At 42.2% G+C, this 22,954-nt stretch overlaps 1 protein-coding gene across 1 annotated transcript in view; it reads left to right on the forward strand.

The window, feature by feature from the left end:
* The window catches only part of lyrm4b (LYR motif containing 4), a 35,491-nt gene extending 15,231 nt beyond the window's left edge, over positions 1 to 20,260 (forward strand). The window contains exon 4 of the mRNA XM_084566145.1: positions 19,888 to 20,260. Within this exon, the coding sequence (XP_084422271.1) occupies positions 19,888 to 19,935 (48 nt within the window). The 3' untranslated portion in view covers positions 19,936 to 20,260. The remainder of the gene's footprint in view (positions 1 to 19,887) is intronic.
* The last annotated feature ends 2,694 nt before the right edge of the window (positions 20,261 to 22,954 follow it).

Genomic DNA, 22,954 nt, shown 5'->3' on the forward strand with positions numbered 1-22,954 from the left:
GAATCATCAGAACTAATTAAAGAGCTAGACTCGTGCTGCTCAGGTCTTTTGTTGTCCTGATTTAAAGAAACAAAACAAAAAAACAAGCGTCTATCCACTTTGAGAGCTCTGATAGGTAGATATTCATCTGTGACGATGCTTGGCTGCTGACACCAGCATACATAGCATCCAAGGAGCCACTTGGTGGTACTTTCTCTCGGGGCCCAGGGTCGTTGCGTTCTGCTGCTCCCGTCCAGCAGCCAGGACGTCACAAAGTAGACCACATATCTGGGGCTGGAGGACACTTTGTGAAATTATCTGGAGATTCTTGCACCATCTGATCAGGTGGGATCAAACTAAGTCAGTTGACATTTCATTAATTGTCAACTGACCCCCTACCCCGCAAAGAAAACACAGAATCGAATGTCCTCCTCCACCTAAAGACATGTTGTACACGAAGGACTACATGCGGTACAGAAGCTATTCAGGAGTTAATCACCTGATCAATCACAGCTTTGACCTGATGCCAACTTATGTATTTCCCATCTGCTAGGTCAGCCTTTGAGGAGGTCATGTCAGGTTTCGCCTGCACATGTGTTGTTTTACTACTGGATAGCATTTATAATAACACTAATTCATTCACACTTGATCATTTGAGCAGCTCTAGAACAGATGGATGTGGCTCAGTCGGATTTAAACACACATTTACACAAACAGAAATACTCTGTTTGTTGGACTTGTTAATGTTATGGCTTCACTTTATCACCTTGTGTGTGTGTGAGTCTGTGTGTGTGTGTGTGAGTCTGTGTGTGTGTGTGTGTTGGCGGCGGCCTCCGCAGAGCCATTTCTCACCGATTACTGCTGCTTAATGTCACAGCAGTGTCACACAGCCTTCGGCCATTTTGCCTCAATTGAGATTAAATGCCACAGGCCGGTGAGTTATACTTTGCCAGGTCGGGGGAAACCGGCCCCCGTTATGGCTCTCGGGGGTTGGACGGACTCTCAATCACTCCGATCGTCGAGTTAAATAAACACACGGAAGATATGTCCCGGCGTTTAAATGAAAAGACTCAAAGGATGGTGAGATTTACCTGGTAGGGAGTCGGCTGTGATTCAAGTCGCGGTGTTAAAATGTCAACGGTTCTGACAATAGTAATCCAGCGGAGACGCATCTGCAGCAGCCACAACGTCCAGGTGTGTCGCTAACACTGCGGCTAACTGTTGAGGCTGCAGTTCCTCTGATGGCCACCGGATGCTGCTCTAAATCAATGTCAGTTCTTAGCTCTGCAGCGATTTCAGTCATTAATGTGTTTGTTTGTTTGTTTAAAGAGAGCTTTTCTCAGCTTTTCGCTAGCACTGTAGAAAGTTAGAGACTGAGGAGTCACTCTCAAATATTAAATGAGAGAAAGGACAGGCAGATTAATCAGTCATGAACATCTCTCCGTGTATGTCGCTCATTATATACAGTACACTATCACCATATAAAGTATGCTGGATTAGCTATTGGATGCTCCTGTTTGCACCACTGATGTTCAGACAGATATCACTGGAAGACAGTGATATTGAAGAAAACAATTCTCGAGCAAGTTCTGCTATGATTAGTAGTGTCTTTTATCTATTTGTTTCCAAGCAGATTTATAGATATTTATTCGTAGCCAATATTAGCGACTGTGATATCTGTAGAAGGTTCCTCATGTTGTTATATAATGAAGCATTTCATGCAAAGATATTGTTGATCACAGTTCTCATGTTTGTTAAAATACAGTCTAAGCTGCTTGATTTTCTGAAGAAATCTCGAGTCTCGCTGCAGTGGAGGATGTTACAGTGGATGACTTCCTGTACGACCAAACTGATAACATGTTCGGCGCTGCAGGAGACGGACTGAAATCTGTTTGCCTCTCTGACGCAGTTGCAGCTCACTTTAGGGAACCCAGAGATTTCTGGGAAAGCCTGAACCAGACAGGAGCTGAAAAGTAGGGCAACACCCTGCATGAAAGTCTGCCTCCTCGCTCTTATCCTTCTCTTCATTTTCCCTCTCGTTCTTCCCCCCCATTTCGAGCCGTGAAAATCCCCAGCCATCCTCCCTCCATACCTCAGAAATCCCACACCTTTATTGCTGCCTTACCGCTCCTGGTGGCTTTACCGAGCTTTAGACGCGCTATAACACACAATGCTGTGGTTGACTGCCTGCTGCAAAAGAAACTCTATTAAAAAGAGCAGGGAGCAGATTTTCTTTCTTTTTCTGCTTAAAGAAAACAAAACGCTGAGACTGAAGAAGAGGTGGCACAAAATCTAGTGATTCCCATCGACTGCCGGGGCTGTGGCGGCCCACCAGAGTTTCCTAATGGAGCAGAAATAGTTTTACACATCTCAGTTAACCTCTTGATATTTACTTCAGTGTAACTCCTTTCTGCAGAGACCACAACCGCTAATGTAATTAAGAGTCAAGAACAGTTTACAGTTTAATTTTGGCTTCGTAATTTTTTTTCCCCCAGTGCCCAGAAAAACATGACTTCATCTCTGCACAACAAGAGACGAATGGATACATGAAAGTGAAAGAGAGTCAGAGAAGTGGACTTGGTAGCATCAGATCTTTTTCTTCTCTCATCTCTTTGGGCTCTTTTGGTTCTAACGTCATCGCCAGCCCTACAAACTCTTAAAAAAAGAGAAAGAGTACTGAAGTATTGATTTCTCAAAAATTCTAACCCCACTGTTCCCCTGTGAAGCCGCCAACACGCAGAGCGGCCCAGATCTGCTTCAAAAATAGCACATTACAAAATCACACATCAAGTGTCTTGTGGTCAAAAAGCCCAACAAACATATGAGAAGGAATGATTAAAGTTAATCAGACCTTGATTAGTTTGATCATATGATGACGACTGAAAGAAGAGCATTTCTGGAGTTTTATTGGCCTTCTACCGCATTTCCCAAGTGCCCTAGCTGTTGGCAGACCTTCACATCCTCCTGGGGGCTGTACTTGATGAATGTTGTGATCATATTGTCTTGGTAATTAGTAGATTTGAAATGAATGCTGTTTGGTGTCTTAGAGGAATGCAACATGTTTTCTGCTAATATTAGTGTGGCTGATATTAACAGTCATTGTCTGCCAATAGAAAACTGGCCTTTGATTAGATTTAGTCGTAGCCAGACTATGTTCTTATCAGAATCAAGAGTCTTGTAACGTGTCATTTGGATTTCATTATGGGGCGTGCTTTAACTAGGGATATCCCAGTCAATGTATTTATTTTTTTTGCCCCCCATTCCAATCCCAATCGTTTAATATTGAGTTTCAGCAGATTTGAATCCTGATCAAAATGTCCTCCCCTAGATATTCATAAAGCCTTTTCTTGTCGTACTCCTTGATCACATGTGCACCATGCCACTGTATTAAGTCCAGTAAATAGAGATATTAAAGTTAACGTAGTGTGGAGAGGGTAGCTCGTACCTCTAGAAAACATGGGTTCTCTACTTTAGAAATGCTGGTCAGTCAACACCATAAACTCTGGTTTATTGTAAATGATTTAGTGTTATGGTGAATGGTCTTGTATTTATATAGTGCTTCTACTTGGTACTCAAAGCACTTTACAGTCACACAGTCCCACAAGCTCACACACTGGGGGTTCAGAATCTTGCTCAAGCTTTGAAAGCTTGAGGGTTTTGGATTGAAGCTCGGGCATGGCAGCTGCCATATTGGTTGTGAGGGACTCCGCCTCTGGGATTTGAGCCGGCCTCAAGCTGTCACTCGATGTGCTGCAGTTTTTTACACTTCCTCATTGGTTTCGCTACTCAGACTCAGAGGTTGTCGCTTGAGCCTGGATAGGCTCCTATCCCAGAGACCAAAAACGGGATAGTACTCCAATCAGAGCCATTTAGTAAACAAATTCAACTCCACGGGCCAAACGATCTGATTGGCCTAGAGCTGTATCTGCTCCCAATGGAGAGACTTCCAGTCTATTTAGATTTATTCAGTCTCACAAAGATGGTACACCACACTTCTCAGTTATTTTCTGGTGCTTTCTTTTTGTTTGTTTTTAGTACTATTCATAGAAATTTTGGGCTGATGCAACGTGATGATGCAATGGTGATCCTTAATCCTCCTCCTCCACACACACATACACACACACATGCACACACACACTGCATGATGAAATTCACTGACTGGAGAGGGCAATTGTGATGTGAGGACAGCAGTTAGTAATAAGAGGCAGGGAGATGATGCTAGTAAATGAGAGAGGAGGAGCTGTGGAATTGGAAGGAGAGCGACCCAACTTAGTTTCTTCTTTTCTCACTCAGCAGGGATTCTGATCAGATACCTGAGGTCTGGCTATGTTTAAGTTCTGTGGGCAGACTCGATGACCCCTGCTTTGGTTGAAATAACACATATTGTTGTTGCATTTTGTAAATATAGCAAATTCAGTAAAGATAAAGTCACTGAGATTGAAAAGCAAACTCACTGACTGGACTGTTCTTCTGATGCCATCTTGCAAACATGTGGTACCAATTTATTTTGAAATATTTCAGTTTAGAAACCATTTTATTTAGTCTTGAAAGACATTTTCGCCAAATTAATATTGTCATTGGTTGGGGTTGGACAAACTGGTAAAGGGCAGTATGCTGACTGTGCAGCTTTATTCAGTGTAGAAGACTACTTTGTTAAAAGTATGGTTAGATTTTCCTACTCTATTCGGTGGAACAGGAGAACTCGGATCACAATGTCCAAATAGGAAGAATCCCTTAGTATCTCTGCTTTACTAACATGACAGAGTTTACATAGACATTTCTCAACCTGATCAACCTATCTGATTTATTTTCAGATCTATGATATGCTGAGTGGTTTGCTGTATATACTATAGGTCTGGATAATATGTAGATATTGTAAAATGGAAGGCATGAGTTGCTGTATCCTCAGTCAAGGTTGTACAGGACCAACCAATGGATCGATGTCCTCGATTAGTTTAAAGTGGGCTGTTTTTTTATGACCTCTTACTGAAGGACTCGCTCTCACCTCTTCATGGCATCACTTTTTCTCTTACACTCTGTTTGCCTGTTTCTTCCATTTCTCTTCTCATCTTTCCGTCTCTCGACTTCATCAGATTTCCAACCAGCTTATTGATTCACTGCTCTCAGAATCGCTGCTTCTCATTTTCCCCGGCTTGTCTGTATTGATGCGTTCAGGTACAAGTGTTTTTCAGAGTCGTCTTCCTCTCTGCAGTGCTGCGATAGAGAAGTAATTATTGAGTCTGAAGCCATAAACATATTTAAACAGGAGTTTTAGGAACAGTTGTAATGCGTCAGGTATTGATCAACAATCACAACTTCAAATTGTCAGTCATTTTCTGATTATTATCCCTTCCACTGTCTGTCACGTCTTAGTGTGTAATAAATCATTTATTAAGATAAAGGTACAACATATAAATATCAAACTATGAATTAGCAAACTACATTGGCTGATACAATTAATGGGAATTAATGCAAATACCTTTAAATTCCACATATTTTTTTTAACACACTGTCATTATGGCCTTGTCCTGACTGTAGTTTAGCAAATCATGAATTTTATGATAAATGGCATATCTTAATCATAACTGTAGTTTATTTTGAAATTAACCATGCAAATAGAAAAGTATTACACACACTGTTTTGCCCCTTGAGGTCATGAGCGACAGCGTCAATCACACATCACTTTACACCACAACAGTGATACACACGAGCGGCTACTTTTATTCCAGTCAGCATACAAGGGTTTCAGGTGTGGGTAGTATAAGACATTTTCATCTGGATGAAACAATGTTTATTACTAATAAAAGATAAAGCAGAGAAGGAATAGCCAACAGACAGGCCAGCAGAGGACAGCGTAGAAGCACAGCTGCTAGAAAAGCCACCCACCTCTGGAAAGGGGCTCTTGAAATCCATAAGTAGCAAATCCACCAACAATTGGACCAGCCCTCCTCCAAATCCTGGAAGTATAGAGAGGAATTTATCCAGTATAGATTCACTTGCACCATCATCAACGAGGTCCAACGTCCCCAATGTGTAGTGTGCACAGAGGTTCTGGCATATGAAAATCTAAAGCCTGTGAAAATGTTGACACCTGAACACCAAGCATCTCAGCATTGCTGCTTTTTTTCCTGCTACGTGGACAAAGGAAAGAGACAGGTTACACTGGGACAGGGCGCGAGTCTATCACAGGGCTCACAGAAAGAGACAAACTACTCATGCTCACATGCAAACCTACGGCCAGTTTCGAATCTCCACTTAAACTAACAAGCATGTCTTTCAACTGTCTGAGGAAGATGGAGCACCCAGAGAATACCCAATCATGCATCAGGGGAAACTTTAATCAAACCTGTGGTTAGAGTTGTGAGTCTGGTTACGTATAGAGATAACTGACCACTGAACTGGATTCAGTACCTCTCTCTAACGGGACTATTGGTGAAGGGGAGGTATTCTTTACAGTCAGATGACTCCATAGATGTATCATACCCTGCCCAGCTACTTGTATTAATCAGATACAGTTTTGAAGGAGAACTTAACGAAGAGATGCTGCTTTCCACCCAGCTGGAGGGAGCGTGTATAGGGGAGGACATTTTCACAAAACTTGACACCAAGTTAAAAGAAGAGATTGCTTTGTGTACCGACAGCAAAACACTGGACACAGAGCTTAAACATGTTCTTGAAACTGCAGTAAAACTGGTCAACTACATAAAATCACGTCCCCTTAACATGAGAGTGTTTGCTACTCTCTGTAATGAACTGGGGTCAGAGCCTCAGGGCCTGCTGCTCCACACAGAGGTCAGGTGGCTGTCATGAGGGAACATGCTGAGCCGCCTGTATGAGCTGTATTGAACATGGATCCCAGCTTACCTTGATCCTGACTGGCTAACAAGGCTGAAATATTTGTCTTGTATATTTAAAAAACTTAGTATGTCATTGCAAGGTGAAGACATCATGTCACTGAATGATAAACTTCAGGTATTCACGAAGAAACTGGAGCGCTGGACAGCACGAGCTGAAATGGGACGAGTGATATGATTTCTGGGCTGGAGGGATTTATGGAAGAAAATGCATTGAGTGTAAAAACTGTCAAGAAGTCTATCACTACTCACCTTCAAGCACTTCTGGAATACTTTAACTTTAAGTACTTCCCAGAAGAAACTGCTGAACAGTATGACTGGATATGATCACTGTTCACTGTAACCACGGCAAATCATCTGACGTCTGATCTGGACAACACGCTGATTGAACTTCCAACTGATCAATCCTTAAAGACCACTTTTGACTCCAAGACGCTGGGTGAGTTCTGGATATTAGTTAAGAGGGAATGCCCACAGCTGTTCAAGGCTGCTATGCATGTACTGATGCCATTTGGTTCTATGTATTTATGTGAAAAGACTTTCTTGACACTGACTTGCTTAAAGAATAAATATCGAGTGGACTTAACATGGAGGATGATCTGGAGAATGAGCGGGGAGACTGGGGCCTATCCCAGCTGTAATTTGGCAAGAGACGGGTTACGCTGGGACAGGGCGCCAGTGTAACCTACGGCCAGTTTCGAATCTTCGCTTAACCTAACAAGCATGTCTTTCAACTGTCTGAAGAAGATGGAGCACCCAGAGAATACCCAATCAGACATGGAGAGAACATGGAAACACTGAACATAAATGCCCTAGCCAGCTGACAGGTTTGTACTAATCTCTGACCACTACACCACTGTGTCGCCGCCCTTAATGCGATTAATTAGAAGATCTCACAAACTCTCCTGGAGAAATTTCAGCTGCTTAAAAGGAAATAGGAGCCACAGTGTCCAGAAGCTTTTAGTTTCTCCAGAACCCAAACCTTCACCTGAAAAAAACAGATTGTAATATATCAGTCTGAGAAGAAAATTGACTGAATCGGCTGAAGCTTACAGTATTTGCCAGAAAAGGTAATAGGAGCTGTGATAGACCAGTCTGAGACCAAATAAATTCAGGTTTGAACTAATTTCTGTCACAAATGTCTGAGATATTATTCATTTGTATCCTCCTGAGATTTGATAAAGAGTGGAAATTAATATCATAAATAGAAGGAAAAAGAAGAGGAAGAGACTTGGGCAAAGGGGAGAAAATAAAGGAGGCGGAACGACTGACAATTTACAACCGTCCTCTTTTCCTTCTCTCTGTATTCTGGACGCAACGGACTGAAACGGGGAGATCACAGCAGAGTGTGGTCGCCAGCGAGGGAACTCCACATACGTGAACACACACACACGGTTGGACGGTCCTGAAATATGTGCACAGTTTGCCTTCATCTCTTTTCGTTCTCTAATTAGCGCATCCTCGACCGAAAAGAAATATTACAGCTTTTCAAAGAAACTCCTCATTACTGTTGGACTGTTTAGGGAGCAGTGACGCATATGAAACCCCGGTCTTGCTTTTTTTAAACTGTGCGTGTCCCATTTTCCTGCGTGCTTGGCCTTGACTTCACAGCTTAATCACATTTAATTAGTCCTTTAGCTGCATCCCATTGGCCAACACCAGAGTCTCTGGCTCTGACTACTAATTGGCTGCGAACGTTGTCTAGTGGGCGGGGTTTTTCATGTCATTGTAGCCAGTTAACAAGAAGATAGACAAGCCAACAAGCTTGTTAAAGCTGGTGGGTGGGCCTTCAGTGGAGGGGATTTCCAAGGTCACTCAGGAGAGTGAGATGGGTGTGTAAGCAAAGATATCCCATCGGCCCTTTTTCAAGATGTCTGACCCACATACACAAAGAGCAGAGGGAGTCTCTTATTGCAGCACTGTAGAAAACCATTGTGTGTGTTTGGACTTTAGAGGTCTTCCAGCAGCAAAACAACCGCAGGATCAGTTTCTGGTGTGTCTCACAAAAATGTTACTGTATTGGTGACATGTTTGCAGCATTATATCGTTTATTGTGGGTCTGTTTAGATGAGGGCAGGATAGGCAAAGATGGTGGGTGGTCACCTTCATTTTGTCTACAGCTCACTTGAACTTTCACTGACAGGAGTAAAGAGCCAACAACAGCATCCAAAAAATAAGCTGAAACAAAGGCAGTTAGGATTTCCTCAAGACTTTTCTTTCAAATAGCGTCTTCAGTTCCAAACAAACCATGATTGTGAGTTTCTGATGAGCAATACCCGCAGATTTTCCCATTTAAACCTCAACTCCCCACAAGTCCTTTAGAACTGAAGACTGGAGAAAACATGTTCAAGAAACTCTAAAAGTCCAGCTGTTGTTGTTTCAGATTGTGGTTTGGATATACCTTGACCTGGGTGACTTAGAACCTGCAGACATTTTCAGCGAATAAATGCACAAACATTGGATTTTAAACGGCGGTGCTAACAATACAAATAGCTTCACATTATGTGATTAACGGCCAGGATGTGTGTAGAGGCGGCTTTGGGTTGGGGAAGGAGGCCATGGCGGAATCAGTTAGACCCTGGCAGGCTGTCATATTAACACTGAATGGGAAACCCTGAGGGTGTTGCACTGTAGGGCCTTCAGATGGGTTTTATGCCTGAAGGTAGCCCTCTGGGGGCCCAGGTTTCTCATTTTGTTCACAGGGCCTCAAACAATTGCTTGGTTTGCCTGTCTTGATGGTGTTGAGCAAGCATTACGTCTTTGTGTTGAGAATTTTACTTGGTCTTTAAATGCATTCTTCTGTTAAATAAATATTAAGAGGAAAACACTGTAGGCTTTTATAGAAATTATTCTGAGCTCTGGTTTTCTTTGTTCCCTTAAAAGTTGTCAAGAAGCTTTGCAGTTAATGAATGGCTTGAAATGTTTATCAAACTCAACATTAGAGATCTGTGAGTACTTACTTTACATCCATGAGCAAAAAAAAATAAAAATGTTTTCAGTCTTACATCATCATCCTAAATCCTCCAACCAACTTCACAGCCCATTCAAAGACGGCTCATTATCTTCTATCTGCCTTACGCGTCAAGGCCCTAAATTGAAGCAAAGTCGGGAAAGAGTTCAGTTGAGCTCAGTCAGTCTTCCCTGGAGAAATAAATGGTTTTAAAAGAAAAGAGTTAAACTAAGTAAACTGTATATTTCTCTGTCTTGAGCTTCAGGCAGCTGAGTTTGTGAAAACAAACCTAAAATCCCCAGCGAGAGACTAGAGAGCAAAGAAAGTAGATGGAAGTTTTTTTTTGGTTAATAGTCTGTCTGTTGTATCTTCACCTCCTCATCGATGATGCTGACAAAGTTTGCATTTCTCACACAAATTAACTTTTCATCTCCTCAACTTTTTCTCTGGCCAGTCAGTTACCATAGAAACACTTACCTGATGGCATGTGTGAAAACATGGCACATTGCTGCTGGGTATGTACTGTATATTGTGAGCATTTATAAATAGCTTAAGCTTTTCTGACATTTGAAAGTAACTGAATAAACTCGATGAACCACAGCTATTCATCTATCTGTTTTTCTGGATGGAAACTTTTCGATTTATTTCACCATCCCTGGTAATGTGAAGGACTGTCACATAGTGTAATTGACCCTTTGTCAAGCCCTGCCTTCTTATGTTACCATTAGGTTAGGTTAGGTTATACAGATGAAAGCCCCACTTCATATACTTCATTCATATAGAAAAACGCTGAAAACCTGCTGACTTAGGCCTTAATCAGACCTTGCATTATCATCCGTCCTGGAGAATCGGATCGATCACAAGTGGCCAGATTAATGTACAGATGTGAACAAACCCAGAGCGCGTTGAGATTGCATTTTAAAGATCCGACCTCAGGCCACATTTGGAGGTGTCTATGTCGCATTTGATCACATTCCTTTGGTGTTTCCTTTAGAGTTCTGCCTCATGCATTCAGAAAAAAAACATACAACCACTATTATAAATGATCACCAGAAAAGGAACATGCACTGTAATTGATGTTAATAATGAGAGTTTTTAAGTTTTGAATATCACCTCTAAATTGGAGCTCAGGAGTGTCAGGATCATTGATTGTTTCATCCAGATGTTGCGTCCTACGCGTTACGACAGCCTTCACAACGTGTCCATAAAGTTGATTAATAACAGCTCAGAGATTGTTAACCTGGCAATGGTAAATGGCTCCCAATAATAATCATGGTGGTTGTGAAAAAAGGCTGGCTACGATTGGTCAAATTCCAACCAAATTCACAGAAGACAGGTGACACAGTAGTACCAAAAACTGCCGTTCCCCAGGATGGATGTTCCAAACTACAGTTCACCAATTGTCCACTACTGGCTTCAAAAGTGAGTCAATCTTCATCGATGTCCATATGAAAATGTCCAATGTTTTAGCAAAAATAAACTTGTTTGCAGCCTGGTAGGGAAAACTCACCTGTTTAAATTTTATCAAGGAGTAAAGTTACGCAAAATTAAGAGCATGGCAGATTTGAGGGACAGGTGGGTGTCTTCACAGGTTGCTAGCTGTCTTTAGCCTCAGCTGCACTCACACTCTACCTCTTTGACCCTTTATGAATTTTCCAAGATGGAGACAGTTGGGAGACATCACACTGAGCTTCAAAAACCCCTCTCAGGAAATATGGGTGACGTCACAGAAGGTTCATTCATCTTTATGTACAGTCAAAGGTTCCAACAATTAGTCTCACCTCCATGTTTCCTAGGGGGTCTCAGATATCTTCTCAAACATAGGGACTTCAGTGTGCTGATGAGCGTTTTGTACTTGAAGTGTCATTTACAGTTACCTCTATAAATGCTAAATGCAAATGAAGAGAATCCTCATTTACTGTCCATGGAAGAGTTGGCCTAGTTATGTACATACATAGGTACTTTTACTGACAGTGTGGTTGTCCACTCTGCCAAATCTAGAGGCGATACTTCTCAATTTTTACCTTTGGTTTGGGGAAAATGACAAATACCAACTCCACGATTGTGTTTTCATGAGTTGCTGTTACGAGTACCCCATGCACAATTTTTAACATTTTCCTGTTCACTGAGAAGTAAGTTCACTACCCAATGTCTTTGTCTAAGTGGACGTACATTAGCAAAGGTAACCATGCCAGCAACCAACCATAGGCCAACAATAGGTTATTAGGATGGCTGAGCCTTGGTGTTAATGGATGATACAGTTCAGGACTTCCTTCATGCACCCTTGAAAAGTAGAAGTAAAGCAGGTTTCAATCTGTAAATGTCTCACACACAGCTGGAACAACTGGATTTCATTTAAAGACTTCAGGGCCCATTCGTTTGTCTCATGTTACTGTTTATAAGTAAATGAACTCACAAAGATCTTCTGTAGATTACTTAATTAATGCATGTAAATGAATACTGACAGGAGAAATTGGTGAATGAAGTGAAATGCTGTTTTCTTTCCTCCTGCAGCCTGACTCTCAGGTCTGAACATTTAGCTGTGCAGCCAGTCGTTGGACAGTTAAATGTGTTTGTGCATCTGACAAATGGAAGGACTGGAACGGTGTGGAGAGCTCCTTATGCTCAGTTTATTATCATCCTCCAGCTTCCATCGCTCTCATCTCCATCCTCTCTCTGCCGCTCTCCGAGGCCTCCATGAATTTCAGTTTGACAGCGTCAAAACGTCCCAGGCCCTCTGTCTTTTCATCTTTCTTCTCCTCTTTTTCTTTCTCTCACAGGAGAAAACCTCATTTTCTTTGTGTGAGCTGCTCTGCTGGCCTCCTCCAGGTTTCTTCGTCTCTTCATATCTTTCCTCCCACTTTCAATGGCTCTTTAACTTCGATTTTTTGCTGTCTCCTGCTATTCAGGGCAGCGTTTCCTTTTAACCGCACACCAGTGTTGAGGTTTTTCACCAAGATTACCAGCCACCATAAAGCAGACCTTATAATAGCGTAACACATCATCAGATGTATTTTAATGCAAACATATTCAACCGGTTAGATGCTTTTCTATGTTGTCCAGAAGGATCTTTAAAGAATTTGAAGGAGATTTTTGAAGGTTTGCTTAAAATGTGTACAGTGTTCAGTTTTTTTGACCAGCATGCCCATTGACACATAAACATTAGAAACATCCTTCTGTATAAATGGGAATAATTTAATATCACTACAGACAACAGTCTTCAAAATAATGAGTCGATTTAAATCAACTCATTTGCTTCAGGTGCTGGCTGTGTGGTTTGCTTTAAAGACATAGTTTGGATTTTTTGGATGTTTTCTGACTTTATGGGCAAAACCCGCCATAATAGTCCAAGTACTAACTCGACTACCTTGTTGTGTTGAGGAAAGCTGACAGATCTTCTCTGCTGAGGTGTTTTTGTACAGTGGTTGTAAACATGACTTACTACGATTGTTACAATTACAACCAAGCGGTAACCACTGGCTTAGAAATAATGAAGCCAACAAACTGCAGCCTACAGCCTAGTGCGAAAAATGTACCTGTTTGAATCAAGGAAATTCTGCAGAATTAAGGGTGTGGCTGCTTTGAATGAAAGATGGGTGTTCTCACAGGTTGCTAACAGTCATTAGCCTCAGATCCAGTCATGCTCCACATCTTTTACCTTTCTTTAACTTTCCAAGATACAGACAGCCTGAGACACCACACTGAGCTTCAAAAACCTGCCCTGTAGGATTGCTGACCTGATGAGGTTCTGTTTTTAACATTTCACCATTGGGTCAAGTTCAGAGAACATGGCTAGACTGCAGAGCTGCTGTTGGAGGAGGAGCTGTAATATCTCAGACTCAGCACAAAGCTGCTCTTCACTCACTACTCCTCAGTCTGCCTTGTGAGTTGGATTGAGTGCAGCAGTGTGATATTAATCTTGCACCTCCTGCCTGGTGGGAGTAATACTGAAGGTCAGTCAGTCACGACTCAGCAGGTGGAGAGGAGTGAGTGTTTGTGGTTTATACTGCTCCTGAGTGAGAGGGCGTAATGCTGAGAGGATGGATATGATGGTGTATGAAGGAGGCTAAGTTTAGCTTTCCATTATAACACTCATCACTGGGATTGTCGTTATGTAGGAGAGGTCTCTCAGGAGGCTTCAACACTGAGTGTCGCTGCATATGTTCCTTAATCCATACATTTCAGTAAGATTTTTAGTTCAACTTACGATGAACGTTTTGCTTTTTGTGTGATTAATTGTGCATTAACCCTGGAAATCATGCATTTAGTCATGCTTAAATAGTTATTAGGGATCCATATACTTGCTTTATCGTGTAGTTGGCTAATCAGCCAATCACATGGCAGCAGTGCGGCACAGAGTCCTGCAACTTCACATCTTGGGCGGCTGTGGCTCAGTAGGTAGAGCGGGTTGTCCCTGAACCAGAGGGTTAGCGGTTCGATCCCCGAAATGTGCCACATGCTGAAGTGTCATTGAGCAAGACACTGAACCCCCAGTTGCTCCCAGTGCGTGGCACTGGTGTGTGAATGTGCTTGTGTGAGTGAATGGGTAGATGTGACTGTAAAGCGCTTTGAGTACCAATTGGTAGAAAAGCTCTATATAAAAGCAAGCAATTTACTATCAACATGGTGAAAAGGAGACCTTGTGAGTGAAACAAACTCACAAACTGTTGGCAGTTGAAGATGGAAAAGCAAAGCCTGGTCTGATGAAGCTCTTTGTGCTGTAGATGGTAGGTCAGAATCAACAGCATGAATCCATGGATACCACCAATGGTCTAGCTATTACTACTTCTGTAATGTTGCGGGCAATATTTTCTTGAACAATTTGTGCTCCTTCATATCAATCAGTTTAAGTATCTTTGCTGGCCATTTATGGATATTGTCTACCATTTTCTGAAAGGCCCAGGCACAACAAACTGCCATCCAAGAACCACTGGCAGCTAAGGACAAAGAACCAGCTGGTACATAGCTTCTGCGCCTGAGAGGAAATAAGTCTTCATAACAACAGATGACAGTAGTCTGTAGTCTTCATCATTAAAAAGCAGAAAACGGAAGAGCTAGTGTTAGCTGAAAGACTAGAAACCTAGGAAGAGCTACTGTTAGCCTGAAGACTCATCAGCGGCCCAACAGTGAAAAACAGACTATCGTTAGCTTAGTGTGTTGCTGCCCTTGTGGTTCAGTCTCTCAGCTCTCATAGCTTCGTTCTTAGCAGCTGTTTCCAACATTCTCTAACATGCCACTGAGGTTCACGCCCAGCAAACTGCCAATGACCTGGGGCCTCATGTACAAAGACTTGGACTTGGATTTCCTATTGAAACGTGGCGCACACTCAGATCCAGAAGTGTGTTTCATTTGTACATCCCAATCAACGTGGAATTGAGCGCACATGTTGTACCCGACCCCTCCCTATCCACGCCTCCATTTAAATATGCAAATTATATTTAAATTGACCCTGCAGCTGAGATTCCCCTCTCTGTATAATCAGAAAATTAAAACATAAGAATGAATAAGACGGGGAAAAAGAAGAACTTGGAGATGCTACTCACTGGAGTGTAGGCGCGCTAAAATGTACTGTTTGGCACCTGTCCTCCAGCATAAACAATAAACGCAAGAGGAGTGAGTGGTGTGTGTGAGGCCATCTCACCACAGTGTTCAATGATAGGTACCGTAATTTCCGGACTATAAGGCGCACCTGAATATAAGCCGCACCAGCTAAATTTTGGGGAAAACACAGATTGTTCCATATATAAGCCGCACCCGACTATTAGCCGCTGGTGTTTTAATGTTTAATTACCGTAAGGGTTTCTTCTACCACAGAGGGGATTGTCGGGACAGAAATGACTGTTTGGAAACGCAAAGCGTCCCATTTATTTACATTTGAGAAACACAATAAATCTTTCAATCAATCAATCAATCAATCAATGATCAAACTTTCACATCTTTGACATTACAAACAGCATTCATGCAGTGCACAAATAATACAACGGTGCGCTCCTAGCGCACTTCCTGCAGTCATAGTACCGTAGTAGTGCAGTATAACAAAAAACAAAGCTTACAACGCTTGACGAGGCAATAACGTTAAATGGCTAAATTTAATTCGTTTTTAAAAGTGCTTGCCTGTACACGGCAGCAAAAGTGCAGTCACCCAGCTGCTCAACTAAATAACCAGCATCTTTTTCGAAAACAGCCAACACAGCAGTAAAGGTGCAGTAACACGGTTTACTGTATCAAAATAACCAGCCTACTATACCAGAAAAGTCAGCCAGATCGATCGCCTTTAACTTAAAAGCAGCTCTCGTACTGCATTTGGACTCACTTGGTTTGTTTTGCTCTCGTTACCTGGCGCAAACTGTCTGTCTCGCTCTTGCGCTTCCATGATAGTGCGCCCCTGGTGACCGTTAGCTGTAAGAATCCATATATTCGTTGTATAAGCCGCAAGTGACAAAAGTAGCGGCTTATAGTCCGGAAATTACGTTAATTGCCTTTGCGAAAATGAAATGAAAATGTTTCCTGTTGACATATACAAATTCATCATGTGATGGCGCTTTTATATCAATGTGTGTGCAGTCGATGGCTCTGATTACATTCAGAAAACCGGCTCTCGCTGCAAATTGCTCTTTAATGTTGACCTGTTCAGATGCATTGTATGGGAATCTGATATACCTGGCTGACATGCGGATAATTCCGTCCCACACAGCTGGCATGGCTCTGCTCAGGGTCGATCGGCACAGTCCCGATCGGTCGGACTAATTGTTTTCACATTCATTTATTATGACAGTTTTCCAGCATCACCTTTAAGTGTCGCCAAAGGATCAGCAGCTGTAGAAGTCAGCGTACGCCAGCCATGAGGTTGGCATGAGGCACGCACATGTTCACGGTCATTTCACTCTTGATACATCTGAACTTTTTTGTGAACAAGAACGTACGGAATGTTTTTGTGCACTCCTCGTACATGGGGTCCCTGGTGTTGATGGTGGAGATTGTTGGAGACCAAACACAAAGCTAAAACAGAGAAATTAGACCACCTCAACTGAATTGGACTGCTCGTTTATTTTCATCACTTCCTGTTTCTCCTCTCGTGCTCTGTTTCTCTAAGCTCAACAGCCAATCAGAGTTATCTCTTTAACTGAGGCATTTTTTATGCTGTATCAGCAACACAAAAACTGCCAACAGAGGATTAGCGCCAACATCGCAGGATACACCGCAAAAACTGCCCAACGCTGGAAAACAGCCAACAATCTCCTTGGTGTGTTGCAAAACCCCAACTATTTTTTTCAGCAGGATGATCCTTCCAAGTATTAAACAGGCTTCTTGGACAAGACTCTGAGTCACCTGATCTGAACCCGGTAGAACATGTCTGGAAGATTAGTGGCATGGATGAAATAAAGTGATGAATCAGAAGTCAGAGCAAAGGGAGGCCAGAGTTAGGTGATCGCTGATCGTCGTGTTCAACCACGTGAAAACGGAAGTTTAAAATTAGAACCGACTCAGAGAAAACAGTCATTAATATCCCAGCATGCTTCGCTTCATTAGCCGCTGACCTGCTGTGATGGTCCTAACTGAGTTATTTGGACTTAACTAAATGATCCAAATGAAACGTTACAGGTTTTATTATTCATGAAGTCAGGCGCAGAGACAAAGACGGAGAGAGGAACAAACCTGGAGAGAGATAAAACAAACTGATGGTGGGGACAGACAGAGAGAGAGAGAGAGAGGGAGAGAGAGAGGCCATCCCTTTGTTAGGAGCTGCAGCCGCAACAATTTACATGAGGGCCAAGCCTCCTCACAGCTGATTGGTTCAGAGAGCCACCCCCCATCCTTCCTCCTACACCATGCTGCAGCCAATCAGGACGAGCGAGGGTCTCCTCTGATGGAGTAAAAAGAGAGAGAGAGTGAAATAGTTCTTTAGAGAAAGAGAAAGAGGTTGATGGCAGAATTATTGATGAGGATGTGTAGTAAAGGGGTTGGTGGAGTGATTGTGCCCCCTGGTGGTGCTGCAGCGATGCAACATGGCCTTTAATAGCTTCAAGCTTCACTGCACTAAGAGATGACCTTCTCTAATGAACAGGTGTTACACTCTGCAAGATCCTTTTATTATTTTTAACATGAGCAGGAGTGTAACATCTGTGGTCCACTTTAATGGAAAATATCTGTAAAGATATTTTGAATGTTGTCTGTTGAGTTGTGGGACAGAATCCTCCATTCAGTTCTTCATATTTAAATGGGACTTACCAATTCTTCCAGTTAAAGGTTTCCCAGATATCTTCGTGATTCCTAAAAATACCGTGTCACTTATCAAAATTCATTTATGGGATTCTCAAACTGAACTCATGACTACTCAAAGCTCCTGAATTTAAACTTTCCTGAGTCTTAAAAGAAGCTTTGACAAACGTCACATTGAAGATTCCTCACCTCATGGCGAGAAGCGGAAAACGGCGAGATGCTCCTACACAGATCAACCATAACATTATGACCACTTGCCTATAGTGTGTCCCCCCCCAAGGTGTGCTGCAGTGTCCGACACCGAACCATTAGCAGCAGATCCTTTGAGTCCTGCAGGTTGAGAGGTGGGGCCTCCATGGGTCAGACTTGTTTGTCCAAAACATCCTAGATTCTGAATTGGACTGAGATCTGGGAAATTTGGCGACCAAGTCTACACCGTGAAGTCTTCGTTGTTCCTTAAACCAAATCTGGACCAGGGAGCATTATCGTGCTGAAAGAGGCCATCAGAGAATAATGTTTCCATGAAAAGGTGCACATGGTTTGCAGCAATGTTTAGGTAGGTGCTACAAGTCAAAGTAACATCCACATTTCGGTGGACTTTACGAGCTATAGCTCTGGAGATGCTCTGACCCAGTCTTCTAGCAATCACAGATTGGTCCTTTTCAGAATCTCTCAAATCCTTCAACTTGAACATTTTTCTTGAACTTTAAGGACAAAATGGTCATTTGTTGTATGATATATCCCACCCACTGACAGGAACTAATAGTCACCAGTCAGTGGTCATAATGTTATGGTTTTTAATTGTTCTTGATTTTTAATTCTGATTCATTCCTTCAGATGTTCATATGAAGGTTTCTGCAGCTTTGTCCTGGATTAACCGTGTGTTCGACACACATGTTCAAACAGACAGACGTTACATGTTCAGGACAGAAGTGTGTGTGCGGGTCATATTTGTGCCGTGTTCTGTACATCAGTTTCTTGTGTTTCTGTAGAGAAAAAAATGACAAAATCAATTGTGAACTGTGGCCCGTGCACACACAAACACACACACGAGTGTGGACGCTTGTACATACGGTACAGCTGTCCACACTCCACCATAATTGGCTTCTCTATTTGACAGTTCAGCTGGTTAGTATTGACATAACACAATGACAAGGCTCTCTGGACATGAAACACAGAGCATTTTCCTCTAGTAGCATTTTCCAGCCGTCTTATACAGAAAGTTAGATTTGCACAGTTATCCAACATGCCTCGGTGACTAGTTTCCCTGGGGAGTTGGATGCGTGCATAACAGCCATATGGAGAAAGTATGTGTAGGTCTCCCTGCCCTGTCAAAACATGGACTCGTGTGCTGTGGTATTCCAGCCGACAAACCCGATACTGTTCCACAGAGTTCGTTTCAAGAGGTACAAAGGTAGTTTGTCACACTTTGGGTCCTTTTGTTATCTAAATGGGGAGTCCACCTGGTACTATTTTTAAAAACCTTTACAGAAAATGTGTGTATTTCTATAACCTGTTGGTACAGTTATATTCAAGGGGTTGCTCACTGATTTCAGTGACATCTCTGTACAAGAAATCATTGCTATCAGGGTGTTTTTACTATCTAATCTAAAAGGAAATTTTAGGCCAGGATAAAAATGTAAATTTCTTCTTGAGTTTGTCACAAATCAAACATCCAATTTCTATTACCTATTCAAAGAGACCAGGGTCATACATATGGACCTGGTAGACCACTATTGCTGATTTATTTTGTCTTTTTAGGTGAGTGTCCCCTCCCAGCACCCTAGTGCTTTAAGGGTTTAAGTTCCATGCCAATGAAGAAGGTACATTTGTGTACCAATGAACATTGCAGTGTAGCTTTACGTAGTGTTTGTGTCTCTGCAGGTCTCCATAGGAAAGATGTACGAGACCCAGAAGATAGTGGTGGAGTAGTGGCGGCTCGGCTGGAGGTGAAGGAGGATCGTCGTGAGGAGGGAGTCACTGCTCAACGTCAACACTACCAACATCCAGCTTAACTGAACTGTGACGGAGTGGAAGTGTGAAATGTATTGTGGGAGGTGTAGGACAGAGGAATGCTACAAAGAAGCTTAGAGTTTGCATTATAACCTCTTTTAGGCATTTACTGATCAGACTCACTGGGCTGTTATTGACCACTGATTTTGTGTCAGTGTGATCAAGTGATCACTGATCAGTCGCAGGAGCCTTGTAATGGACTTATGACCAAAAGAACTCATTCAATAAATTATTTTCAACATCGGATGTTTTGTCTTTTCTCTTTGATTTGACCTTCATAGATCAGTTCATTTGATCAGCTTTATATACGCTTAGAGGTAAAACCGATACCCAGAGATCAAACCACAGTTTTGGTCACACATAAGTTTTTTTTCTTTGCCTCTCGATGTTTGTCTATTAATAATTTGTTTTGCCAAAGGCGTATTGAGAGAAATATATTTGCTCTGTGCGTTATCGATGGACGGCAGTTGTTCAGAGTTCAAGCTTGATTCCTGTGTTTGCTTCCTTTACGATTAAGTAATGGACAGTTAATAAGCAGCAGCTTGTTTATTCTACATATTCTCCTTCCTCCTCAAAACATGTCAGTTGTACTATAGCAACCGGGTTGAACATTATACATGGCATCTTGTTGTCCTTATCTGGTGCTCTACAGCTGTAACGATCAGTCAACTGAATGACTGCTGACCTGGCAGAAATTAACCGATCATGTTTACGAGTGATCCATTTCTTGAGTCATTTCAAGCAAAAATGGCAAAAGCAGCAACTTCAGAAATCAGAAGCAAGGGCAATTGGACTTGTAGAGTTTCTTGAAAGACGTTTGATCTAAGTTGCTTTGTCAGTTCTAAAGGACTAGGGTCTGTTGATGACCAGATACCTACCGTACCAACATCATGCAAGTCTCTGAAGGGCAACACCCACAAATGTTCCTATTTAAACCCAAACTCCCCACCAGTCATTTAGAACTGAAGACTTGGAAGAAACGCATTGGAGAAACCCAACAAGTGCAGTGGTCTTTGTCTCAGCTTTCTTTCACCTGTGATTAGAAGAATCTGTTATCTTCACCCAGTTTATTTCATATGTTTTCAACCACAGAGAAATCGCAATGTTTGGATTCAGTATGACGTCCTCCTGTGAACCCTTACAGAACCAGTTCAGAAGCTGCCTGAGAATCTGTCCAATTGTAGGTTTCCTTCACTGATCAGTGATTAGAGACATTAATCTATTCATCAGCAGTGAACTGGAAACAGGAGCTGCTCTCAGAGTTCTGCTGCTTTGTTTTCTCAACTAATAAAACCTGAAAATGTCTGCTGAGGTTCTCAGTCATGCAGGTCCCAAAAACAAACTGGGCTTGTACGGTTTGTTGTAAATGTTCCATCCAAGTCTTAAGTACTAATTGACTGGAGGGGAGTTTAGGTTTTATCAGGAACATCTTCCACCTGAAACTCAAATATGAGTCTGGAATGGCCAGATACGCTCCTGGAACTAGAGGGATCTGTTTTGATCCTGTTTTCTTTCTCATGTAGAACTGAATAAATGACTTGGACAATACGTCCTCTACAGACCTTACAAGTCCAATTGCACTTGTGTCAGCTTGTTTCTTTTAAATATCTTAAGTGTTTAAATTTCTGCTTGGGTCAGACCCTTATTGATTGGTTCCTTAAAAGTTGGTTGGCCCATACAGGGGTCAAACCCACAACCGGGGGCTTTATTTGTACCATACTCTAACCAACTGAGCTTACCAGCCATGGAAGCCCTTTGAATCGGGATCAGATGAGACGATAGAAAACAGATTTCTAGGTCTTGTTGTTTCCAATGGAAAGGTCAGAACATGGTCAGAACACTTCCAAGGACCATAGACTGTATAAATATGAATAATGCGTGCCCCCCTTCCTTGCATTGGACAAACCGATGCTATTTGCCCAGGGATACGATGCCTTCATCTTGTGAGTTTGGATCCAGAGTCTGCCCAGAGTGGTCCGAGAGTGGAGTCACCCGGAGCCGCGATATCCATGACCTGCCCATACTTCCTCCAGACTCGCGTTTTCATTTAATCAATACTGAGCTCTGCTACCTCCAGTTACAAGGAGATGTTGGATTATGCACTGTACTTATTTATCCATTTATTTATTCCTACACCCACCCCTATGGGACCGTCTCATGGAGCGGTCGGCATGGCAACTGGTAGTCATCATGATGTCACATCCTGTTTCTGTAGTGTCAAATTACTAACTAAAACGAAACATACCAGAAGAATGGACACTTGGACACGCATCAGCATTCTATTAACTACCTAAAATGACAGAAACCATCCTTGAAAAAAAAATTTATTTGACGCGTATTTTAGTGTTTTAGTTGGGCCAAAGTCCCATCCACTAACATGGAGGAGGTGGAGCTTATGACCTATACTGCAGCCAGACACCAGGGGGAGCTCTACTTGCTTTGGCTTCACTTTTGAGGAGCTGGTCCATGTCCATCTTTATACTGTCCATGTCAAAGACTAACAAGACGAAACTCGAGGTCTGCTATTTAATTTAGTTAATAGCAAGCCCCAACAGACTGGTTCTAGTAGTTTCTGGTTGTGCTAAGTATTTTCACCATCAGTCACATTCAGTCATGTTCCAGACCCTAGTCATTTAGAAGTGAAGACTTTGATGAAATGTTTTCAAGAAACTCAAGATGCCTTTGTTTTAGCTTCATACAGACTCATTTATCTGAACGCTGAGCTGCTAATGAACCTTGATGACCAATGCTGAAGAAGAAAAGAGAGACGTAAAATAGGCAGATGTCGTGTCTGCAGCAAAATTATGAAGTCATTAAATGCACCAAAGCGTTAACATCCAGGCATTTAGTCTGTATACCTTCCTGCTCTGCTTCTTTATGTAAGAAATCTTCCTTTACCATTTTTCCCTTTTTAGCTTTATCAAGGTTCTGCCTCGTG

This window comes from Chelon labrosus (genome assembly GCF_963514085.1).
Source record: "Chelon labrosus genome assembly, chromosome: 18".
In the NCBI taxonomy this organism is placed as follows: Eukaryota; Metazoa; Chordata; class Actinopteri; order Mugiliformes; family Mugilidae; genus Chelon; species Chelon labrosus.